The following is a 24576-nucleotide window of genomic DNA, read 5'->3' as shown; positions in this document are numbered from 1 at the left end:
GCGATTGGGCCCGACATGCTTGGCATGTTTTGTTGCCCAGTTTTAGGCGAGAATATGTGTCGTAAATTCACCCCACACATTTCCCAAAGGGCCACACAAAGAGTGCCAGCTGCTTTTTGGCCACAAATATTGAACAATTAGCTCTGCTCTTGGCAAACATTTACTGGTGATTTAAATTTTTCTCCCTCATGCTGCAGTTCACTGGAGAGTTCTTTGAATGCCTTTTAATCTATCGCCTTGGGGGGCCTTTTATTTTAGTTTAAAGGGCATCCGAAATTCGCCTGTTCCCTCCTCTTTTTTTGGGTGTTAACAATTGCTGGGCTTATAAACGGTGTATATATATATACATTTTTTATATAAATAATTCTGGGACGTGTGGTAATGATGCCGACACGTGACAAAGCGACAACAGGGAAGAGCAAAAAGGAGCAAAAGGAGCAAAAGGAGCAGACGGAGCGTAAAGTAGACAAAAGGCGCTGAAACCAGATATATATTTTTGGGAATATTTATTATGGCAGCCTGCAAAGGTGTATAAATTTGCATGAGAAACTGGCTGAAAGAAAGAAACTCTGCTTCGAGTGTGTGTGTGTGTGTGTGTGTGTGTATGTTATGTGTGAGGTTCTTGAGCAGTGCTTTTCTCCACTGCATAAACAAATAAACAAACAATACATAAATTTTTGAGACCAACATGAGATGTAGGTGGGCTCCTTATGCCGAGCACGTTCTCCTCCTTTTTTTTTTTTTTTGCATTCCACTCCTTTCTGGTTGACAATGTTCTCGGCTTTTTGATTTTGTCCTGCTGAGCTCCTTGACTATTGTTCTTGCCTTTTCCTTGCGGTGGCTTGACATTGGCTTTGATAACAATAATAATCATAATAATAAGAGCTTATAATAACAATCATTTTGCGACCCCTCAACGGTGTTCACCTTGGCTGTAGTCCACCCCCTTTTATTATGAAACAGAATTCAGGTTACTTTTTATAGACTGCATATTTTTTATTTTCTTTCTTCTACAAAATTGCTTTATTTACGACAATATTTATATTTATCACAGTATTGATGGCCACATGTCATCGTCGTTTTGGGGAAAGTCTGCAATAAAGAGGAAATAAAAACATTTATAAAATTAGACAAAATGGTTTTTTAACACATACTAAAATATATATTTTGTTTCTTTTTTATAGGCGACGCCCATAAACCAATAATACCTGTAGAAGCGAGAGAGCAAGAAAAAAAATGATTATGGCTATGCGTTTAAACGTGAGTATTTTGAATTACAAATTTTTATTCTGGTACTTATAGTTGAAGAACTCTTAATCATTATCTGAATGTCATTTATAATATAATAATGAGATATGCAGTATTATGACTATGAAAAAAAACAATATAGAAATACAGGTAATAAATAAATAGTTTACATGCTCGAAATAACTAAACAAACAAAAATACGAAACTCAAAACATTTGCCTTTTCGTTAAAATAGGAATTTTATTCCTTACATAAATAAATAAAAATATTTCGATCCTTACTTTACTAAATTCTATACAATAAAATGGAGTGGTTTTTATGTAGGTGCTTTAAAAAGGACCCAAAAAATACAAAATTGATGAGTGCTGTAAATTAAGTTTAATTTATTCATTTTTTCAAATGAAGCTCCTTATAATTGTTCGATTATGTCGATTCATTCAACAAATATAATATACCAGTCGAATAACTACTTAAGAAAAACTACAATTTTCTATTTTGGGGCATGGTGAAGTTGTCCGGCGGCTATCACAATTTTATCTCTTGCTCATTTGTCAGGGCTTGTCAAATCCAGTCAACAACTTAGCAGCACAAGCGGTTTTTTTTGTGCAATCCCTCCTTTTTTCCGATTATCAATTCGCATGCATACGTGCCAAGGCAAGCTGGAGAAAGCTTTTCAAGTGTCTAGACTTCTGACAACTATGGAATGAATGCGGCAAACAGTTGCCCAAGAATATTTGCCTTTCACTCAAAAGGATTCCGGAGTTGTGGTGGGAGTGATTTAGATCTGTGCAGAAAAGGACGATGTATCCTGGGCTTAATTACTGCGCTTGGCCAAAAAAGGGGATGCACGAGGAGGAAAATGTGGGGAAAACTACCAATCGAACTGATTTGATTGTGGGCCGGCTCGTTTAATGCAATATTCCCATAAAGAAGGCTTTGTGTGCGAGTGTCTGCACAGAATGCGGGTCCTTTCACAAACTTTGTAAACCGGTCAGGGATATCCTTGTCATATGGCACACACAGCCACACACACCCACACACTGGCACACACAAAAGCAACAAATTAAACTGTTCCTATTTGCAAATGAATTGTGCGTGGCGTAATTTCGCAGAAAAGTTTCTAAGGGATAAGGCTGAGGATAGATAGATGGAATGGTTTGCACAAGGCGCACACGTTCCTTCCGCTTGAAATAAAATAAGTAGTATAATACAGAAGGCAACTCTCCTCCGGCATCGAAATTGAAATGAAAGAAAAGGATTCTTGAGCAAGACAAAAAAAAGCTTTGTATCTCTGCTGATATCTCTTTGTGCGTGTCCTTTCGGTGTGGGTTTTCTCAATGCCTGTGTGTGTGTCCGTTTGTATTGGTGTGTGTGTGTGTGTGTGTGTGTCTGGTGTCCTGGGCCGTAGAAACTTTTTGTGAGGGCCCAGGTCCTTTCTGGCGTTTCATACGCTCAATTGCTGGTGGTTAGCCGAGCCCGGCTGCGTGTTCTGGTCGACAGTCAATTGAAAATGAAATTGGTAAAAGTTAGCAGAAACAGAGCCAAAAACTCTTCCACCGCCTCGATGTGTGCGGTGGCATCTGTTCTTTTGAGATGTTCTTCGAGGAGGCAAGAGGTCAGAGAGGGGAGTAGAAAAGACGGGTTTACGTGCGGACAAGCATGCATAATGAGACCCACGATCCTTTTTACCTGGATGCGGGTTACCTTTGCAAATTAATACTAAAGAGACGCGTAAAAGTATGCAACGCCAAGTAGCAAGCAACTACGTGCCTGCTGCAGGGTGTCCTTTCTCCACTCCGAACCGAACCGAACTCTTGTTTTATGAATACTTTTCGCTACTTTACTCTTTGATCATAAACAAAAAAACAAAGAACAAGAATGTAGCAAGCAGAAAAATGTACGAAAAGTTGCTTTGTTTGGCGCATATTTCATCAATGGACACGTCCTGTTGTTCGGAATTTTTATAGATTCCAGTTTTGAGTGCATTTGCTTGTTGCGTTGTCTACTCCACATTCCCCTCAATTTTGTTTGCCTTGTCATTTTTTACGATTTATCGGTGAAGCATTTCGCTCTCATACACTTTGTGACAGATTGTTGAAGATTAAGTTTGACGGAGTTGAAACTTCGAGGATTTTGGTTGACAGAAGGGATTAGCACGAAACCGTTTTGTAGTAAAAAAAATGTGTTTAGCTCGCACTATGCAAAAGATTATTTAATAATACTCTAAATGGACTTAACGTGTCTGTCGTGTATTAAATTCAAGGTAGAAATGCTATACAAATTTGTTAAAGAAATGCTTGGTAAAAATGTTTTCAATTAAGGAAGTTAAATGGATACAAATATTTGTCGATTTATTTTAAATACCATACTAATGTTTTTAAACAATTCGACACTTTTTAAAATTATTTCGCTTATTTATGCTTCGCATAAAAGTTAGAAAAATTCACATTTTTTAAAGGTCTGTTAAAACTGCTTTATTGTCATATAAAAAAAAAGATTTTGAAAGGCGCACCACTTGACTATTTTTTTCATGTTTTGTAAATGTATAAATAATTTTTTGATTTATAATATACTTACTCTTTGTAAAAGCTTATGTATTCATTAATAAGAATTATCAGTCCAGTTCAGTCACCATTATTCAAGTCAACTTCATCACGAGTTTTTAGCCTAATCACATCTGAAAAAAAAGAAAAATACTTAAACTAGAAATTTGGTATTAATTGCAAAATAGCAAAAATTTTCATTTTGAAATTTTCCTCGTTTCTTCCTTGATTCCTGTGGTGAATTTATGTCAAAGCTAATGCTGTTTGCTTATCCATTTGCCTAATTTTGTTTGCAATTGATAACGTAGACATTTTTTCCATTTGCAATTCAAACTTTTTGTGTCTGAAATTCGATCCAAATGCAATTGAAATTTTTTTTGTGTTTTAGCTTTTTGTGAACTTTTATGCAAATGAATTCGGTATCGAACATTTTCATCTGGAATTTGATTTTGGTTTTTGCTGAATATTTCCCAAGCGAATATGCATGAATATGCCTATTCGAGTGGATAGTTGTTAATCCTAATAAATGGTGACATGGTAATTGTTTGTCAATAGTGGAAACAAACAATGGGTGGCCACACGACAATTAAAATCATTCATTTTTGTTTACAATACTTGTAATGCTTCAAATGTATTTTTAATACAAAATTGTGTTGGTTTTTCTTTATTTATAATGAAAACTACAAAATTTTGCGCGTTGTTATTTACGTTTTAAATACATACACCTTTTGATTAAACTTTTTGTTTTGTGCCAAAATTGTTGTTTTGTTTTCTGCACTTCACAAATTAATCAGTTTGATTTTTATGTTTATCGTCCTCTAATTGCATTTATTGTGTTGAGGAAATTTTATGGACTGTCCCGCGGCCCCTTTATTTTTGTAGCATTATTAGCAAACGCACTCTCACACACAAAAGGAATCTCGCATAAAAATTTATTACGCCACGCCCACCACTCCAACACCTCCCCAATTTTTTCCCGTTAAAGCGGCATAAAAATAAATATAAATAAAGGAGCTCGAAAGTAACAGCGAAAAAAAAAAAAAAAACAAAATAATGTGTTTGTGGTGGTGGGATACTTACAGGAGCAACAAATGCAGTTCATCGGCAGATCCTCCATTTCCTTGGCCCCTTTTTTTTTTGCGTATTTTCGGAGTTTTTCCCACGGCGACTGTGTCGTTTACATATCGCTTTTGGCCCTCATCTCCTTTTTCTGGGCCACGTTGCGCTGTCTAAACGATTTACGACACTTTTGCCAACTGCCTGGCGCCCACATTTGCAATATTGTTTGTTTGTACGTTGCGCTGTGTGCGAGTGTGAGTGTGCGGGGGCGAGTGTTTGTGATATTAGCATTAAATAAACCCACACACACACATGACACACTGTTAGGAGTTAACTTGGCCAAGAGGCAAGACACAAAAATGCCGCACACGTTCGTTTTTATTATGTTAAATGTCTCCTGGGGCCTCGAACATCACAGCATCTGCAAGTTGTTTCCATCTGTTTGGCCGCTTTCCACTTTCTTCTTTCTCATTTCTCCTTTTTTGTTGTGTTGTCGTTGTGTTTGCCTTTTGCTAACTGTCACTTGGCTTGTCACATTTCACATTCACTTAGACGGCAGGATTAAAGGAGGAGCGCGCCAAAAAGTATGCTATCGCACAAAAATTAGCACAGGCTATTTGGCCAATTCGTACTTGGTTCTTGGCTTTCGCTTTTTTTGCTTTTGCTGGCTGCTCTGGTTCGGTTTCCTGCGAAATGTTCTGCCGATGCGTCGTTTTAGCCGAATTCAGCTCACTGCCCGCCGCTCCAGTTGAAACTGACGACTGGCGAACGACGGTCAAAGTCAATGGCGGGTTTTTCGTGGCTGCGATTCGTTTTTCACCTTCGTCGGTGTGCTCGGATCTCCAAAAAACGAACCTGTCCGATTACCCAGAGTTGAAAGCTCATTCTCAAACTCATCCTGTTCTCTGTGAGTGAGTCCTTGCTGAAAGGGACTGAGCTGGTTAAGTCGCATCCTGGTCAGTTCTCTTGGGTTTCATATAACTGCTGGGATGACTCGAAATTAGGATTTGAGTTGAGTTTAAAAGAGAAGGAACGAGTCAAAAGGTTCTGTTAAAACCTCTTACAGGACTCCATTTATAAAGTTCTCTTAGTGTAGCTGCCTTGGCTTAAAAATGATTTTGAGTAGAGTTAAAACGATGAGTAAGAAACTAACAGTGAGTTTTCACTAATAAGAGAGTTTTCCTGGGATCTGTTATGGGGTACAAAAAAAACCCACTATATATCTCAATGTTAGTTTGGTTGACTCTGTAAAATAACTCAGTTTACAAAAAAATGTTACTTCTGAATAACTTGACTTTTAGGAAACGTAAAGTCCATTAGAACCTTTGAAAGCAAAAGGGATAATTTTAATAAAAAATTGTATTGAAAAAGACATTTTATTCTCATTTACATTGTTTTTGTTGTAAAGAATAAAATTATTTTTGTTGAGATATATTTTGAGTTACTTTTAAGGACTGAGATATGGCTCAACTGTTTCCTTACATTTTGTACTGTGAGCTAAATACAAATGTCTGATGCTCTTAAACTTTTTTCGAGTTGTTCCGAGATTGAGCTCGTCCTTTTTCCGAAACTCACTTTTGAGTGGCTGGCATTGTCCGGTTTTTCTCTTCATCTCTGGCAACTTCGGCGAGCGAATTTTCTCGGGCAGTCGGCTCTCCGGGAAATCCACCACGCAGGACTCGTTCGGCGCATCCTCGGGTGCGATGAGGACTCTTCGGTTCGAGTGGCGACACACAAACGCACACACTTGACTCGAGGAAAAACACGAGCACGGCGGCTCCTAGCCTTAGCCAATCGTAAAAGTTTTGTACGTATTTAGTACAATTTCGGGATTTGGCAGGATGTAACGAACGTGTAAGAAACAGAGCGCGTCCTTCTCACCGTGTGCGATAATCGACAACAAGCAGCGCGACAACAACAAAACAACAAAAAATATAATAAAAAAAAAAAAAAATCCGTAAAAATCTAACAAATCGTTTGGATCAATTTTCGAGTGATATAACAAAGTATCTTAAGAAATAGCTAAGATACATGCATAAAAGAAATCCCGGCAAAGTGATTTTAGTCAAGTTGAGAAAGCAAAAACCAAATCGTCGGAATCTTCGGCTTGCCTCGGTTCTACATCGCCCCCCCCAACGCCTCCCCCTTTTGTTGTACTCGTATGTGTACTTGTTTTTGTGAGCGTGTTTTGCCGCAAGCCGGTTAAAAATTTTTGCCATAATTACACCCACCCACAATAAGGGTTAAAATTCTCGCGAAACGTAATTAACAAAGAACAAATAATGCCAACGATACCTAAAATACCTGGCAGATGAATCGGGTAAAAAAAAATCTATAGAAGAAAATTATCAGAGCCTTTGTGTGTGTGTGTGTGTGGACTTGAAAATCAATTCACATGAATAACGATTAAGTTCCTTATCGTTTTGGCCCGGCTAATAAGAAACGCCAATCTTATCCTTTTTCGAGATGGAGATTGAAACGATTGCCCTGGGAAGAAAATCGTTCTTTTTTGTTGTTGTTGTTGAAGTTGTTGTTGCTGTAGAGGTCCCTATCCTTTCTTCGGTAATAGTGTCGTTTCCTTTATTTGTCCTTTTATGTTTACCTTTTTTTTTTTTTCTTTCGCTTCCTCGTTTCGTCGTGGTTTGGTTTAGTTTGCTAGCACACAATTGAAAATTCAATTGATTTACAAAATGAAGTTTACTGGTTGGGACGACAGATACTTTTTATCTATTTTCATTTGCAGTTTTACGAGCAGCTAGCAATTTTTTTTCGGCTTGCTCCCTTCGGCCTGACTTGCTTTTTGGCTTAAAGCGAAACCGTTGGCCATTTTTCACAGTTCACAGTTTTTTTTTGTGCGATTTGGGGCCTGAAGGGGCATCTGCAGTTTTGGTGCGAAAAGAACGCTGCGCCCTAGAAGGATTGTTGTGGCTGATGTTTTCGTTGCTTTCCCATTCGGTTTATGTCGAGTGTGTGTTTGTGATTGGAGCGGCCTAAAATCGTTTTAGGACCAGCTGGGAAGTGATTTCCAGTTACGAAAAAAAAAGAAATAAGTAAAGGACCTGCAGTGTGTTTGTGCGGAGAGTGGGTTCTGCAGATTGACATAGTTATGTTCCCGGCGAGTAATGGGAAATCCTTGCCAAGAGCTCAAGAAAATTTAAGATTTCTTTTTGGCCTGGCCTTGCAAGTGTTAAGCCAATTTTGTGTATTGTATTTAAGGCGTCAAAGAGGTTTATTTTGTGTTTTGTGTTTGCTTTTAAGATATATTTTGAAATATTCGGTGTTGAAAGTGAGCTGATGATGATTTATTTTAGTTTCAAGTTTAATATTTGAACAGGTCAGCATGTGAGTTTCAAAATTTATTGCAGCCGAAAGCATTTTTGTTGCTGTTTTAATAAATGAAAATTAAAATTGAGCACACTTTGCTATTGCTTCGGTAAGATGTTCGTTTAAAGAAAAACTTAAGGCTTGAAAATAATATTATACAACACGAGTCGACCTAACATGTCTTTCACTTCTTGCCTCGAGTAACTTTCTCCGTTTTGGTGTCAAGTGTTTTCATAAGAACCAAAAGCGGAAAGAAGAAAAATTGCTTGCAAAAACGGGGATGAACAAATTTTCTTTTCATTCCACTTCTTCAGCCAAACCTAAAATAAGGTTTAAACGAAAAAAAAAACTTTCCTGCGCTAGTGTAAAATAATACGTATACGCCACGTAAAACGAATACCTAAATGTGGCTATCCAATTTATTATGAAAGTTATTTGGGCGAAAGAAATAATCAGGAACCATTGGATCTAGTTGTCAACTGGTGTAGTATTTGATCTCTAGGCTTAGCTTACATTAACTTAATTGAATTTATATTTCAAGGTACCATATGTCATTGAAATTATATCTAATGGTATATCATTCGTAGGCCTTTTAATAATATTGAAACAAATGTATTGTAGGGTTAATTAGGTGCTGACCAATTAGAGATTACTGTGAAATTTGTTTTTTGATCTGTTGATTTCGACGGAGGTTTATTAGTAAATTGGTTGCCGAATTTCCATTTCCAATAAGGATGTGTTAATGGGAAAAATGTGAATACCTAAACACACCCTTTATTCTTTGTGGTTGGAAAGCTTGGATTGAAAGCGAGGCAAAAACAATTCCACGAACCCTTTCTGCTGTCTGTTCAAATAGCGTTTTAACAAACGTTCGTCATGGCGTGGCTGAAAATATAGGCGGCTGATCGGGCACACCCACACTGTTGTTGACGTTTACAATTTGGTGTTGAAAACTTCAGCTGGAAATTGGGTAATACTCGCGATGATGGCGCGTTGGTTGGATGACTGCAGCAATCCTGCATTAAGTGCCCGCCCCGTTGTCCGTATTTGTATGCGTGTGTGAGTATAGCTGTGTGCTAAGGGGTTTGCAACAAAGAAATTTTAATTTATATAGAATGAGTTGGGTGGCGGGTATACCTTCCAATCCCTCTGCAGTCGTCAACATTCCGATGTTCGTGTACTCACTGTACACTCACTCACTCACTGACTCACTAGCACATGCACACCAGAAAAAATCCAATTATTTTAAAACTTTTGACAACTGCAACAACAACAATAACAGCAACAGCAAGACGGCGATGCGAGGCTATGAAAACAATAAGAAAACTGACTGCCAGCCAGAGGCAACAAAAACAATATATGGGAGAAAGTCGAAAGTCCGCAAAAAATCAAGCAGAAAGGCAGAAAAGAGTGTGGAGTGGTTGAAAAGGGTTGCCAGCCATTATAACTTCACTTGAAAAGTTTAATTGATTTTTACAAGTGCATATATATATATATATATAAAATATATATGTATAGCTGTAACGTATGGCACTGGATTTCGGAGGTCAGCCTACCTGCAATCGTGATTTTTATTCGTTTATTTTTGGCCCAGCTAAGTGGGTCTATAACTTGGTGTAAACAAAGTAGATGCAAAGGGTGGAAAAAAGGGGTGGAAAAGAAATCAAAAGTAGCATTGCTCCCATGAAATGAGGTGCAAATTTGTTAGGCTCTTCCAATTGGCTTGGCTTTTTGTAGTTTTTCCAATTCTTCTTGCCTGACTTCTCCTTTTCGGCTGTGTGTTCTCCTTTTGGCTGCTAAACCTGACTTTTTAATTGCTGCTGAGTGTGCTCCGGTTACTGTAATTATTGGGTTTGCCTTTGAGGGATTTGCTTTTAGGTGATTGCCTTAATGAGTGCTCGACGCTAGGCAAAGAATTGGCAGCCGATGCAATTTGCTGCGATTAACTTTATTCCTCGGCTTGAGAAGAAGAAGACATTCTGTAATATACTTTCTGATTTGTCACTCACTTCAGATGACATCTGAAATTGGTTTCCAGTTATTTAGGTTGTGCAGTATTTTCTTGTTTACCTCAGTGCTTCGGAAAATCCCAAAGAGTTTCCATGCTTATTGATTTTTCAATTAAACCTTTTTGTTCTGAACATTTTCTCTCTTTCACTTTAACTTTTTTGTGCTCCAACTTTTGATATTAAATTGTTTAATTGATCCTTCAGAAAACGTTCAAAAAAGGATATACACTTACTCGGCTTGTGATATTTATTTGAGAGATTTGTTTACTTTTAGTTTAACTCTTGCAACAATTTAAGTTTCGTATCAAATATAATCTTTTCAACCACCCATTAAGGATTATTGTTCTTAAGATTTGAAACCATTTAAATAGATTTTAGAATTAATTTTTCGTTTGTGAGAGACAGGAATTTGTTGTTGAATTTAGCAAGCTAAACGAGTCCGGAGGATTTTCACTTTTCCCCTCGTGCACAAAACCACACACAAAGGTCTCTGACAATTTAAGCCAGGTCGACTGACTTTTATCCTTAACAATTGTTTTTTTTCTCTCTCTCTCTCTCTTTTTCCCCTTTTTTTCTGTGGTCCTGTTTTTTTTTGCAGAAATCAAGCGGCTAACAGCATTAAATCACAACAGAAATACATAAATCAATAAGAGAAACAAATAAACTGCATATCTCAGATTATATTTTAGATATAAATGATATAAATATAAGAGTTCTTTAAGTATTAAGTTCAAGCTTAGGCAGGTAAATGTATTTGGTCAGATAAGTAACAACAGCTTCCCTCCACATGGTAACCATAAAATGATGGCGATATCATCGCTGCGACAACTGTAATAAACTCAACTTGGCGATTGGCAACACAACACAACACAATGTCGACAACAATCAATATGTGTGATCAACGACGACAACAACAACAACTTTTACAACTGAATGCGACGTGACGACAACAATTGCAAATATTTATAACGCATACGACATGTTGGTATCATGCCAATAATGATGATGACATCGCATTTACTAACACGTCTTGTAATATCCGATGATTTTCGGCTTGCGAAAATGTATTTAACGAACGATTGAAACACTGATAACTTAACTGCGTCTAAAAACCAACATAAAATCGACAACAATTACAAATCTCACACGCACCTTCGACACACTTTACTCACAAACACACACACACACAATCTGCACTATCCCACTTTCACAAAAAAAACAACAAACCCACTTGAAACAAATTGTTTGTGTTGATTTTTCCTATCGACTTTCCATCTCGGCACCTGCAGCAAAAGCTAAAGTGCCATCGAGCGAGTGAGTGAGTCCGTCAGCCAAAGAGTAAGTCTGACAGAGACGAAAGCCTGTGTAAATAAAAGCATTTAAAATTATTAAGCATTGTTGTTGTTGTTACCAACTGTCGTCGACCCCCTAAAATTTCCGGCCACTCAAATATAGCGAAATAATGGGTCTGCAGGTGACAGCAGCCAGTCCAATTGCAGCTTCCAGCCTATTTGTGTTGTTCTTGCTCACCTGGACGCCCCCAATCGTCGATGCAGCCCGTAAGTACATATTTTTTAGTCAAAAAGTCTTCTCGAAATATTAACCTTATGTTTAAGAACTTTTTTTTCCGTACTTGACATTTTATTTTCCCCGTATTTATGCCGCCACTTTACACGCAAGTTAGGCTAAGTTTACGTTAAGTTCGCTCTTAATTTTGAACATTCTTGCCAGTAAGCTCAACTTTCAAGTGGAGTTGAGTTTACTTGGATTTCAGCTAAAGTTCGGTTCAAGTGCAAGAAAAAACTTGGATGAGCGTAATATTTATAAGGCTCAAGCATTTAAAAGTAAAGAAGAGAATGTTAATCAGTTGAAGCTCAAATTAGCCAAAGCAGGAACAGGGAAATACTTGACAATTTATAATTAAAAGGAAATTATGTAAGATGTTGAGGAAACGGATGGAAAGTATGGCTTTTCGGTCGTTATTTGGCTGAAAATGATCCTACAGCTGAATAAAATGGCTGTTCTTGCGCAGCTATCAACCTTAACGAACAGCCCATATCAATTTCCAGGCTACCACAAAAAATTTATTTTTTGCAATTACATTTTTGTTTGCAAAAATTAAAAAAAAAAAAATTATATTTTTATTTAAATGCCAATCTTTTAGGAATTTCCTAACGAGTTCAATGAGGTATGTCACTCCATATTATCACCAGTTTTAGGTTTTTTTTTCTAACAAAATGCTGTTTATTAGTGCAATGAATTTTCAGGTTTTTTTTTTAACCTTCCCTTTGAATTCCTGCTAATTAATGATGGCAGAACTCCATTTTTTTCCATTGCATACATTTTGTATTCAATTAGGAATGCCACCTAAGTCCAGTTCGCTCCACTGAAGCCATTTTCGTCACTTTCGAGAAAGGAAAAACAAATAACAATCAAAGTGTTGACATTTCAGAATTGCAGTCAAATGTGCCTCATATTTTGCGCCAAGGCCTTTTGTGGAAGTGTCGAGGCTGACTTGTGCCTCCTGGCGCTATCCACTCGCCGTGGCACTTACCTTTCATAGACGCTTCATTTCATTTTGAGAGTGGGGTTGGTTCGAGAAGGGGGAGGGGAATGGGGGAGGGGGAAATGGGTACTACCACGGGCGGGCGGTACGTGGAGCGATAAACAAGCTGCAGGGGACAGAGAGTCAGAAAAACAGGCAACACAAACATTGCACATCCTGATGTATTTTCTGGTTTTGTTGCCTTTTTATTTGTTGTCGTTACTGGAGCTGCCGCTGCTGTTGCTGCTGCTTTTGCTTTTGCCTGGTTAGCCTGCAGTTTGCAGTTTGCAGTTTGCAGTTTGTCGCACCTCTTTTTGTGTATGTGGCATTAAATTGAAATTTATGCGGCACTTTGCCGCGTGAAATGTTTGTACAACTCGTTGCGGGTTGCGGCTTGCTGTTATATTTTTTTCTTCCTTTTTTTTTTTTTGTTTTTGTTTTTGTTGTTTTTAGTATGCTCCCGTTTTTGTTTTTGCACCGAAGCTCTTCGGGCGTTGACAGACCGACAAACTGTTGGACAGCATTGCAGGGGAAAGTATCTAAAAACATATGCAAAACTGTTTGCTGTTTGCCATGTAAATGGTTTTTCGGCCGCCCCCCTTTTCCTTCCTCATTTCCCATTTCCCCGCAAACTGTTGGCTTTTTTCCGCTTTTATTCGACCCTTCCGTCCGTCCGCCCACTTTTAGCCAGCTAATTTGTCGTTTGTTGGAAATTATGACACAAAAGCCCCGCTCGGCAATTGCCGACTTAACTCAACTGCACCGCTCTGCTCTGTCCAGCAGCTCCGAAATATATTTCACGCAAAAGGGAACTTATTTCACTTTTGGTTTTTTGCAACAAGTTTTAATTAATTTGCCGCAACTCCAGGCTCCCAGCTACACATCTACAGCGCCAATGCTCCAATCTCTTGCTTCACTTTCATTCCACTCATCAGAGGCACAAAAAAAAATGGAGGAAAAAGTTGATGCTACGATAATTTGAAAAGTTTTCGTTTAGACAGCGCGAGCTAACAAAAAAAAAAATAAGAAAAAAAAACAAGAAGGCAGATTGGAATGTGGAACAGCAAATGTCAGAGTGTCCCGGGGAAAATCGCTTCCTAAACTAGAGGCGAACGGCACTAAACTATATGAGCGTACACCCATATGCTATATTAAGCCGCAAATAAATGCCGGGCCATAATTAACATATAGCAAAAGTTTTACCTCATCCAGCGGCAAAAGCAAACCGCAAGTTAAACTACGTTCGGGGGCGGAAAAGTGTCTGGATGAAATATGGTTAAAGTCGATTCCCGATTCTCGGTCGTGTTTGCTTTTTGGGTGGGCAAAAGTAATCCGAAATTGATAACTTTCGGCTTGATGGAGTTCGCCAAGCGAAAGGTAATTAAACAGTAGACGTGAGAGTAATCGGTTGGGCACGGAAATTCCTACGCCTGGCAATCACAAATCAATTCCAAAGTTTTCCTACAGAAATATATGGTAAGGCAAATATTTGTTTTATATCTATACAAAATTATCATTAAACATAATGGTAAGAACTTAATGTAAATTACGATTTTTTTTTTAGTTATTTTTCTCATTGTTAAATAGAAGATTTGTCTTAGAAAATAAAACAGAACGCCCATCAATTGCTTTTTCTGGCAGTTTGGCAAATAGCAAATGGCAAATGGTCAAGGAAAATGCGTGTGCAACTTGCTAATGCCGCATATCATTATATTAGCCAACATCTCATATAGAAATACCCACGATTCGCATATATATTTATATATATATATATAAGTTACTCGGCAATAATAATGTCCCGACATTTATCACGTTTTTTCGCGTTTCTCAGTGCCGGACAAGTGACCAGCTAAAGTGGCTCTAAAATTTCAGTGCCCAAATGAGTGGAGGCTCCACCTCCCACTTAGTGGGTTACACAAAAAAAAAAAAAAAAGAAAAGAAAGAAAGGAGGAGAAGAAAACGACGGAAGAAAAGACGGAATGAAAGAAAGATAAATAAATGTTGGCAACAACAAAGAGCAAAGCGCCATAAATCTAAATAACAAATTTTTACGAGAAACGAGACCATAAATAAGATGTTTGTTGCGGCCTAGCGAAAAATAGTGTGGACCTCCAAAGGGGGGAGGGAAAACCCCGAAATGTTTTGGACCATTCCACATTTCCCATTTCCCAGAGGTTGTCTCTGGCCAAGCGGCAACAATTCACCAGAGTTCTGTTAATTTAATATTATTACTTTTCATTACAACAAGGCCTTCCTTGCCCTCTTTTTGCAGGAATAGCTGTTAGTTTTTTTTTTTTTTATTTATATGTTTTTTGGTGGCAAGGGCAAGGGAAGACTGCCCCGAAATGTCAACACATTAATGTGAGCAGAGACGGACGCTTTGAGATAAATCAACATTTATCTGCGGCCATTGCTGACAATTGAAAATTACCGTCTATATCTTTCGGCTAATTATGGCCCATTAAAAGACCGAAATGTATTTTTGGCTAAAGAGGCCATATTTATCAATGTTGAAAGGAAAACCAATGTTGGACATTCCTAGCAATATTGATGGTTTCTTATTATTCTTTAATTTTGCAAAGCTACCAAAAGGCATAAGCTTATAAAAATAAATTTAATAGAAAGAGATATACATTTAATTCTCTGGTAGAAAAACTGGACTTAAGGGGGGGGTAAGGTTTTAAAGGCCAAAAAAAGGGCCATGTTTGATCTTTTTTTGCGGCGAAATGAGTAAGTTTATTTTATTGAGCTTTATTACATGTTATTGTTTAACTTTTAAAGAGTATCAGAAAAAAAAATTATTAAAAAATATTAAGAAATAAGCCTGTGACGGTTAGTCTTCCGAAGCGCCTAAAGAAAAAGTTGTTTTGCGGTGAACATCATAGGGCGTTAACGGATCATCTTAAAAATAAAATGTGATATGCGTTGTAAAGATAATGAATTTCCCGAGGTAATCAGGAAGAGATTTTTAAAATTTATTTTTGTCTATTTTTGGGAGCACTTGAAAGTGAAAAGTGCGATTTTAGCTTAAAAATCGCTGTTAATTTATTTTTAAAAATAGAAAAAATTAAAAATAAAAAAACTCTTCCGATTACCTGCGTATTTATATTGTGAATTTGTGTTAAAAATTTGAAAAGGATCGGTTCAATAGATTTTGAGTTCTGATGTTCACCGACTTTCAAAATAACGTCTTCGGCAAAATCGATTCAAAGAATTTTATACGTGAAAATACGTCCAAATACGGTTGTTTAAAACGCTGTAACTTCGTTAGTTTGACTTTAATTGACTCAAAATTTTTACACAATGTTCTCGACATATTAATCATTCAGAAAAAAAAAAAAAAAAATGTAAAAAAAATTTTTAAAACCTTACCCCCCTTAAACACATACATTTTTTAAATTATTCCTTGTATTTAAAGACTTCCTTTACCTGCCAAATGTTTATGCTTAAAAACATTAAAGTAACATTTTATGCAAATGGTTGCATTTCGCTTTTTAATATTCTGAGGGACATTTTTGTTTGCCCTCTGACCACTTTTGCTGGCCAGTTTAATTAGAAAAAATGTTAATTTAATGCTTGGCTGGCCTCGTACTTGACTGGTTCGGGTTGAATCGGTGAGTTGTTTTTTTTTTTTTCGGTCTCCCTTTTTTTTAAACCGAGCTTGCTGACGCTGGGAAGTATGCCACCAGCCGCGGCCATGAATTCTTATACAGATAGCTGCGCTCACAACACGATGACAATTGTTTGCCCATATGTCCCAGTCATATTTTCGACAGGCCGCAAAAAGACAGAAAAGCTGAGCGAAAAAAAAAGTGGCTACAGAGGGCAGTGGAAAAAGTGAACATTTTCCCGCGAACACTTTTCATGTAAATGGCGAAAAATAAAAGTTTGCCGGCCGAGTGTGTGCTAAATGATTCATGAGTCATGTGTGTGGACCGCTCGTGGAGATTGAAGACTACATATGTGTGTGTGTGTGTGTTGGCCAAGTTTAACTGTATGTGTGTGAGTGTTTGCTCTGGGCAGAAAAGTGCTTAACTCGTAATTTTTGTTAGCGCTACGTGCAAATAAGGCCACTGAGGCTACACGGCTTTCCGCGCTTGCTTTCTCCATAGTTCACTGGGCTTTCTCCTTCTGGCTTTCTCCTATTCTCCCACAGCAACAATTTGAGTGCATTTTATTGTAGTTGTAGTTGTAGTTGTAGTTATAGTTGTTGTAGTGTGTGTGTGCTGGCTGCGCATGAATATTGCAGCTGATGAGCCCCTGAGCAACGGCAAAAAGGGTCAAAACTTTTAATTAATGTTTATGGCTGCACTGCGGTACCCAGTGACTCGCAAGCCTTTTAAGTTTAATTTATAAAACCATTTTTTTTTTTTGGTATTTTTTTTTTTGCATGCCGCTCGTTTTCGTCATCGTCTTGGCTTCGGCCTAAAACCACAGACTTGGTTAAATTTTAATTAATAATTTCGAGACAATTTCCCATGTGACTCAAACCATTTTTAATAGATTAAGTCAGTTGGTGTTGAGCGAATAAAATATTCAAGGCATACTTTTCTGGGTGCCGATGAAAGTTCCTTTCAATTACAAGTTAGTGCAACTTGGTGGCAGGTTATTAAATCTTAAAATATTTATTATTTAAAGTGGGAAATTACACACATATATTTCATGTTTTACATTTGCTTCAAACAGTTTTAATTACTTGAATTTCCATTCATTAAGTAATTTAAATTAGTGGGATATCCAACACTTGGTTATTAAGAAACTTGGTGCCATTAAAGACCAGTTAATAAGGGTTCTTTAATATCATTGGTAGCTCAGTAAACAATTGTTCCGCCAGCAATCTTAACTCATCTCCCCACTTTTGCCATATTTGGTCGAGACATGCGTGTGTTTCCCTCAATTTTGTGCTGTTCCGTTCCTTCTATACTTTTTTTTTTTTTTTTGCCTTTCTTTCCGCACGCAGGGGAATAATTACAAAATTTATGAGCACGACAAGGGGCGTGGTCGGTCTAATAATTGTCAATGTGGGGGAGGGGGTTAGGAGGGGGGGGGGGAGGGGGGTGGTAGAGATGATGTTGGGTGGGGTTTGGAGCTCATAAAACTGAAGTAGTTGTAGTTATGGCTGTTATTGTTGCTGCCGCTGTTTGCTGGCTGATTTGCATGTTGTTCGTTTCATTTTGGGGTTTGGTTTTTGGTTTGGCTTCGCTTTCTTTTTATTTCTGTTTCTATTTTCTTTTTTTTTTATGGGCCACACGACAAGGGGTTAAACCGGCACGCGCTGGAAAATCAAGAATTTTGTTTGTGTTCTTGTTTTCCTGTTTGCTTTTTTTTTGCTTTTTTTTGGTTTAAATAATATATAATGTGCATTTTAATGTCATTATTTCTGCGTTGGCTTTTAAGGTGGAAAGGAGTAAGTGGGAGTTAAAAGTGAGGGGAAAAGGGCGCCACCAATGCAAATTGTAATTAAAAAAATTATACCGAAAGAAGAGAAAGCGGACACAATGTTGGGGTTAAAAGTGAGCTATTTTCGTGCGGCACATAAAAAGCGGCAGCAACAAGGGCGCCGCAACCACCTTGCCACACTTTCGTTCTCCTTTTCAGTCAGACAAAGCAACAGCATTGTCGCCTTTGTGTTGCATAGTTGACATTGTTGGATTTTCACAAAAGGTGTAGCCAAGTCGAGCATGCCAAGGGTTGGGTATTTTGGGATGTTCGGATGGGAGGATTGGTGGCTTGGAGGATTGGAGGAATGGAGGATGGCAGGATGGTTGGATGGTCGGTTGGATGGAGCGACCACAAGACTGGCACACAAACATACATACACCGGGTTTTACATTTGATTTGGTTTCGCCTTAGTGTGATATTTGTTTTACACACACACACATACACATGGAGAACTGAAGAGGCAACGCTACAAAAATACCCATCCAAGGCGAAAATATGTCCTTTGTCCTGCTGTCCACCTGTTGTCAGGTGCGTAGCTCAGAGCATTTGCATTCCAGAGGGGATTCACCGTGGTTCTGGGGAATTCCAGCGGGAGGGGATCAACTAAATTGGACAGGAAGAAAGTTCGGGAATTAATATCTTAAAAGGTTTCTCTCTTGCGAAATAAATTTGAATTTTAACATCCCAAAAGTTGTCCTTCAGGTTTCCTATTTCTGATTTTTGCAAGCCAATAAAACAAATTACCTTTGTTAGGTAAATCCATCAAAAATGAAAAACCATTAGGAATTTAGCGTAGCGAATTATACTATATTAAAGTAATAAACACCCAACTTTTCCTTACCCAAAACAATCTATCTAGGATTAGTAGTATTTTAGTTTCCAAAATCCCTGCTTAAATCCCCCTTAATCTAAGCCACTGATTGTGGGAATATGTGCATTCGACTGCAGCTACAACAAAAGCGTTAGACAATTGCGACAGTTCATCTTCACACCTCATTGCTCTGGCAAGGTGGCTCAAAGCAGCGAACGGGTCTAGAATGGCAGTTCAGAGAGAGAGGGGAAAGGAATCACTAAGGGAAGGACTTACCTCTTTCTTGGCCACTTGCAGAGCGCATAAAAAAAGCTTGCATAGTTTGTTTTTAGTGGCATTTTCCTTCATTCCGCTTTCCTTTATGCGTTTTTTGTGTGCTGTTTTTACTGGATCGACGAAGCTTTAAACTTGATAGGGTTTTGGGTTGAATTTAAAAAAATAAACTCTGTCTTTGTGAAAATGTTATGGCAAAAGTATATACATATACGCTTCAATTTCTGTGTAAAGAAACCTTTTGCCTTTATGTAGATTCATTTTCCATTGTAAGGGATTATGATTAATGATACACGTTTCCCGGAAACGTAAAACTTTATGCGATTTCCCGGTCTGCGCGATTTCACTAAAGAATCTCTTCAACCAGTTCAGTCTCTCACCTCAATATTCCACTTTGACACTCCGTTCACTTTGAGTTAACTACTTTGGGGAGAAGCGCTTTTAAGTTTCATCTTCTCTTTTTTTTTATTTTCGCTTTTTTGTTTAGTTTTTTTTTTTTTCGCACTGCAGCAGCCATGCGAAGTTTTCAATTGTTAAAACTTTGCACTTGAGCGATTTTTGTGTTGCATATTTTTTGGCATATTTGCGCGCTTGTATGTACCAAGCACTTTGCAAAGAAAACTTTTCAATGTGGTAAACACACGCAGCACACATGCAGAACTATTAAAAGCCAACAGCAGCAGCCGAGAGTAAAATGCATAAATAATGTAGACAAGAGGGGAAAAAAGTGAAGGAGGAGCTGGATGAAAAAGCCGCACGGGAAAGAAAAAATATTCATTTCTTCTAACCAAGGAACCGAATATGCAATACGCTTGAGACAGGCGTTTAAGAAAATGTGGGCTGTCAATTAGGCATTTATTGAACACAACGCACAAAATTGAATTATTAAATATTTTGTGATGTCAAAACCTAATTTTATTATGTTTGATCGGAAATATTCAAGCCAAATCAATATGAAATATTTATGGTTTTACGTATAGATTTTGGTTGAGAAAAATAGAGACAAAGAAACTGTGAGAAATTTAATTAGTTGTTGAAGGTTGTGCTTTACAAAAATAATAAATCATGAAAAAATAGTTATTTTTAGAATATTTTTAAGAATTTATTAAATATCTCTGGCTTAAGAAAATTGTACTAGTTGACAGTCTTCTAACTTCTTCACGTGTTTTTTTCGCACACATTATGGAAAACTTTCTACTAGAGCGCGCTGATAAAGCTCTCCATCTCGGGTCGCAGTATATATAGCGAGTATATATACAATATGATATAGTGGTGGGTGGATAGGTGGTTGGTGGGTGGATGGGTGGTTGGTGGGCGGCTGGTTGGTCGTCTAACTCAGCGCTAACAAGTACCACGGTACTCTGGCCAAATGGCGTGGCTTGGGTGGTGCGTGTTTGCAGCGCGTTTTGAGTTACCTTTTGGCCAAGTTGTTCGCTGTCATGTTACGGCAATTTTACGCCCTTGCCATTTCAGGGGCATTTTCCACCGACGGGCGACAGACAAAAGGCGAGGGTGGAACAAAAAAAAAAAAAAAAAAGGAAAAGCCAGGATAGCCAGGGAAATGTCAAAGCATTAGATACATTTTTCATATTCGCCCGGCGCCAACGCCTTAACTTATGCAGCGAAACTTTAAAGCCGTGGCCAAAATGGCGCTCATCGTTGCATTTCCCTGCCATCGAGAAGCCCAAAAACTACTCCGCTCCTCAATCCTCACTCCGCTGCTGTTGGAATTTGCCGAGCTGCAGTTGCAGAAATTGATGCTCGCTTTTTTGGTAGCCAACACCAGGACCACCAGAACACCACCACCACCAGGAAGCACCACACCCCCACCATCCTGCACCACCACATGGACATGGACCACCCACTGAAATTGGTGGCCGGCGTAAGCACTTTTGCATTTTTAGCTGAAGCAGCTGGTGGATGGAAGGCAGGTTGGTTGGCTGGTTGGTTGGCTGGTAGGCGCAACATTTAGCCACCACGGCCCATGGCTCAAAACCCATCGTCCTATGTAAATATGCAGGGCCAAAATGTAGGAAAAGTAGAGAAACCATAGCCATTGAGTGCACTAATTTCAAATTATGCCGAGGTAGGCAAATATGCGCACATTCTGCGAAAGATGGGTTAGCGAATGTATTGGTTTCGACTTCCGCCAGGGAACAATTTTAAAGAGTCCGAGAGTTGGGTTTTAGGAATTTCTGCCTGGGTTTTCCCAACAAACCGAAAGGTGGCCCCAGTATGACTCATAAATAAGTGGGCGAGCTCAAGTGGATTTCGGGTCTTAAAAGGCAGACATACAGAGCCTATTTAAGAGCATTTAAAGTAAGCCAAAAATATCAGATTTTTCAAAGGGAAATGCGAGAAATATTCAAGCTGCTTAGGTTGTTCATAACATAACTTATTTATACAAATTTTGGTGAACATTTAAACTCTAAAAGGAAGGTGTATTTCAACTCACGAAATGTCTTATGACCTGCTTTAAACGTGGTTATTAGAACCACTTCCTTTTTAAGCTAGTTCACCATAAAACCTTCGCTAACCGCATATTTCCGCTCGTTATGTTCAACTAACTGGAATACTACTGAGCCTCCGAGTTCCGAGTTCGGTTCGCGTTTTAATAAACCTAATCAGGACTCCGCAAAGGACGTCTTTCAATTAAAGAAGAAAGCACTGGGGCGCTGGCGGAGCGAACTTAAAAGCCATGGTTGCTTTTGGCCAAGTGTCAATAGCAAAAAGTGGCTCAAAACCAAGATGACTAATTACAAGGCTTGTCAGCGCAAAAGAGCGAGACGGCAGAACGATTGAGGGAGGGAGAAAGGCTACAATGCAAGTCAATTAAAGGCGTTGTCAATGGCAAAACGCACGACCGACGCTTAAACGGAAGCCGAAGAACAAAAAACTTGGGTCGAATGTGTTAAATAGTTTAAGGACTTAATCCATGCTGCCTTGCAAAATAGCAAAAAGAAAAAATTAACAACTTAAAGATTGAAAGGCAGCTGCGAGAGCAAGAAAAAAAAAAAAAAATGAAAACATAGTAAATGGAAAGTTGAGAAGGAGTGGAAATCAAAGCCGAAACAGAGTGAAGAAGCAGTTACAACTGTCAGCTAAAATGTAGCCACGTTAAGTAAAACGGACTTAAAGTTTTAACAAGCTCTCATCCAAGTGCCTGGAAAGATGAGAGCCAGGGAGACAGAGGGCCAGGGATCCAGGGATCCAGAGGAGCTGCCTCCTAAGCCCCTTTTTCCTTTTCCAAGGAGAAGAGGAGCCAACAAAAGCTACAAGGCAACGGAGAATGTTGAGAAGGAGGAGGAGTGGAAGTGTTGCTTCTTGCTATTTACTTATTTTGTTTGCATTTACTTAAATCGGATGAAGGGATTTGCTGCTTAGAGCGCGACAAACTTCCCATCCTCAATCCTCGGAATCGAGCCAACTTGGCTTCGTTTTTAAATGAACTCGCACTCCTGCATATTTTTGCTAAGAAAAACGTGCAAAATTCCGAAAGCAAAGTATTTTCCTTTCGACTTGTGTTCATTGACCATTGTATAACATATAAATCCAATAAACTGCCACACCATTATTCCCATCACCGTCATCAGCATCATCATCACATTCGCATTTTCATCTGTCGCTTGGCAACCTTCTCGAGAAAATCGGATCGCTCACCAGCTTAAAATAACAAAAGAAACGAATAACCAAACAACAAATCACCAAGGCCGAGTCCCCATTCTTCCCTATTTGTTAAATCCTTTTTATGTAAATAAATTCTCAAGTCCATTTCCAACATATTTATGCGCCATTTTACACACTACGTCAATGACCCAAAAAAAAAGAAGGGCAAAAAAAGAATAAAACCCCAAAAAGAAGAGGCGACCCACACAAAGCATCTGTATAGACATTCCGTTTTGTAAATCCCATTAAGAAACATTTCGTTTCAAAATAAGAAAAATGAGCTTTCGCCGCATTAGAAAAGAAAATAATCAAAGGCCGAACGACAAAAAAAAAGGGAAAACTCGAAGGTAAATTTACTGTTGACATTTCATTTTGTTCATGGAATTTGTATGTCGTTCCTTTCCTCGACTTTGATAGGATAAGGGAACCAAAAATTAACTTCAGTCCGTTACGGCTTTTTGTTGGCTCAGAAGTGCCGAAATGAAGTGTTTGTTGGGTCAAGAGACAAGTGTTGGGCGGTTACGATTGGCAGACTCAACAAGAAGCAATAAACCCGGCTGAGATCCAATTGATTTCCATTTTCTTCCTTTGATTTTTCGACATATGATGGGGAAAGTAAAACCTTCAGAAACTTCTTTTTTTACACACATAATATTAAGGTCACTCACTTTCATAAAAATGCTTTTAAATGTTAATAAAATTCGAAAATTAACCCTCATAAAACTTTACCAAAAATTATGGCTATCAAAATTTGCCTTCATAAATAATAAACTTTAGGAAATTTTCAACCCTGCGCTTGAAAATAATATTTCAAACTATTCTAGCCTGATTTATGTGCGTTTCAACCCCATTTTCCCTAAAACTTAACCCTTTTTGCGCTATTTATAATGCTTCTTGGCCGCGGCTAATTGAAAGCTCTATTCGACGCCGACCTTTTGGCTTTCTGAGAACCAACTTTGGCTCTTATCAGTTACGAAATGGAAATTAATATTTAATGCGCTCACATTTTTGCCTTTTTCCGCTTCTCAATTTTTTTTTCTGTTTTTGTGTTTTTCCCTTCTGTGGTTCCGGTTTCCTTCTATCCGCAGGCAAGGAAATAGGCTTTGAAATGTTAGACGCTGCTTAAGCCTCATTAATAAATAATGCAGCGAATATTTAGAGATGAATACCCAAGTATAGAAACGACAGGTAGCCTTTCCGTTTCCGTTTCCTTTTCCCTGCCGTCTGCTGGTCTTGTTTTCAATAAAATTTAGCTGATCAATGTGAAAGCATTGATAAGCCGAAGCAAACTTTTGGCCTGGCATGGCACAAAAATTTGTTTTTTGAACCGTAAACTTTTTCTTTGGTTGCGCTTAAACGCAGACAGGCAAAAACTTTTGCGGCCAGCAGAAAAAATAAAGTCGGGGGAAAAGTTTTTTTTTTTTTTTTTTTTTATTTAACTGGTTTGCCAGGACCTTCTGGTCCGCCGGTACTTGTTGCCGCCAAAAGTGTTGAAGGTGGCAAAAGATTCGAGGGGGAAGAGGCAGCCAGCATCTGCTAAGACAAACATAAATTAGATGCCATTGTCCAATGGATTCGGCCGTGGGCCGCAGAACCGCAGAACCGCAAACTTTGGCCCTCTAATGATGCCACATTCAGACGGACGGACGGAGAATT

The 24576-nt window shown here is 38.4% G+C and overlaps 1 protein-coding gene and 1 long non-coding RNA gene across 9 annotated transcripts in view; one reads left to right on the top strand and one right to left on the bottom strand.

Annotated features, from left to right (window-relative positions):
• Positions 1-971: 971 nt before the first annotated feature.
• Positions 972-6084, bottom strand: LOC108092645. The gene is made up of 3 exons (XR_001771444.2): positions 4872-6084; positions 3826-3925; positions 972-1092 (listed from the first exon to the last, which is right to left on the bottom strand). It is a non-coding gene; the product is annotated as an uncharacterized LOC108092645 (long non-coding RNA).
• The window catches only part of LOC108092641 (tyrosine-protein phosphatase Lar), a 106562-nt gene continuing 83197 nt past the window's right edge, over positions 1212-24576 (top strand). For 7 of the 8 annotated variants that reach the window (XM_043209315.1, XM_043209308.1, XM_043209310.1 and 4 more), the window contains exons 1-2: positions 6669-7170; positions 10782-11742. In XM_043209315.1, the coding sequence (XP_043065250.1) occupies positions 11646-11742 (97 nt within the window). In that variant the 5' untranslated portion in view covers positions 6669-7170; positions 10782-11645. Of the gene's footprint in view, positions 1261-6668; positions 7171-10781; positions 11743-24576 lie in introns of those variants that run through there. The other variant, XM_017192280.2, reaches the window with a different exon arrangement.

Source organism: Drosophila ficusphila, unplaced genomic scaffold (genome assembly GCF_018152265.1).
Source record: "Drosophila ficusphila isolate 14025-0441.05 unplaced genomic scaffold, ASM1815226v1 contig_127, whole genome shotgun sequence".
Classification (NCBI taxonomy): Eukaryota; Metazoa; Arthropoda; class Insecta; order Diptera; family Drosophilidae; genus Drosophila; species Drosophila ficusphila.
This window is presented reverse-complemented; position numbering and strand designations above follow the sequence as displayed.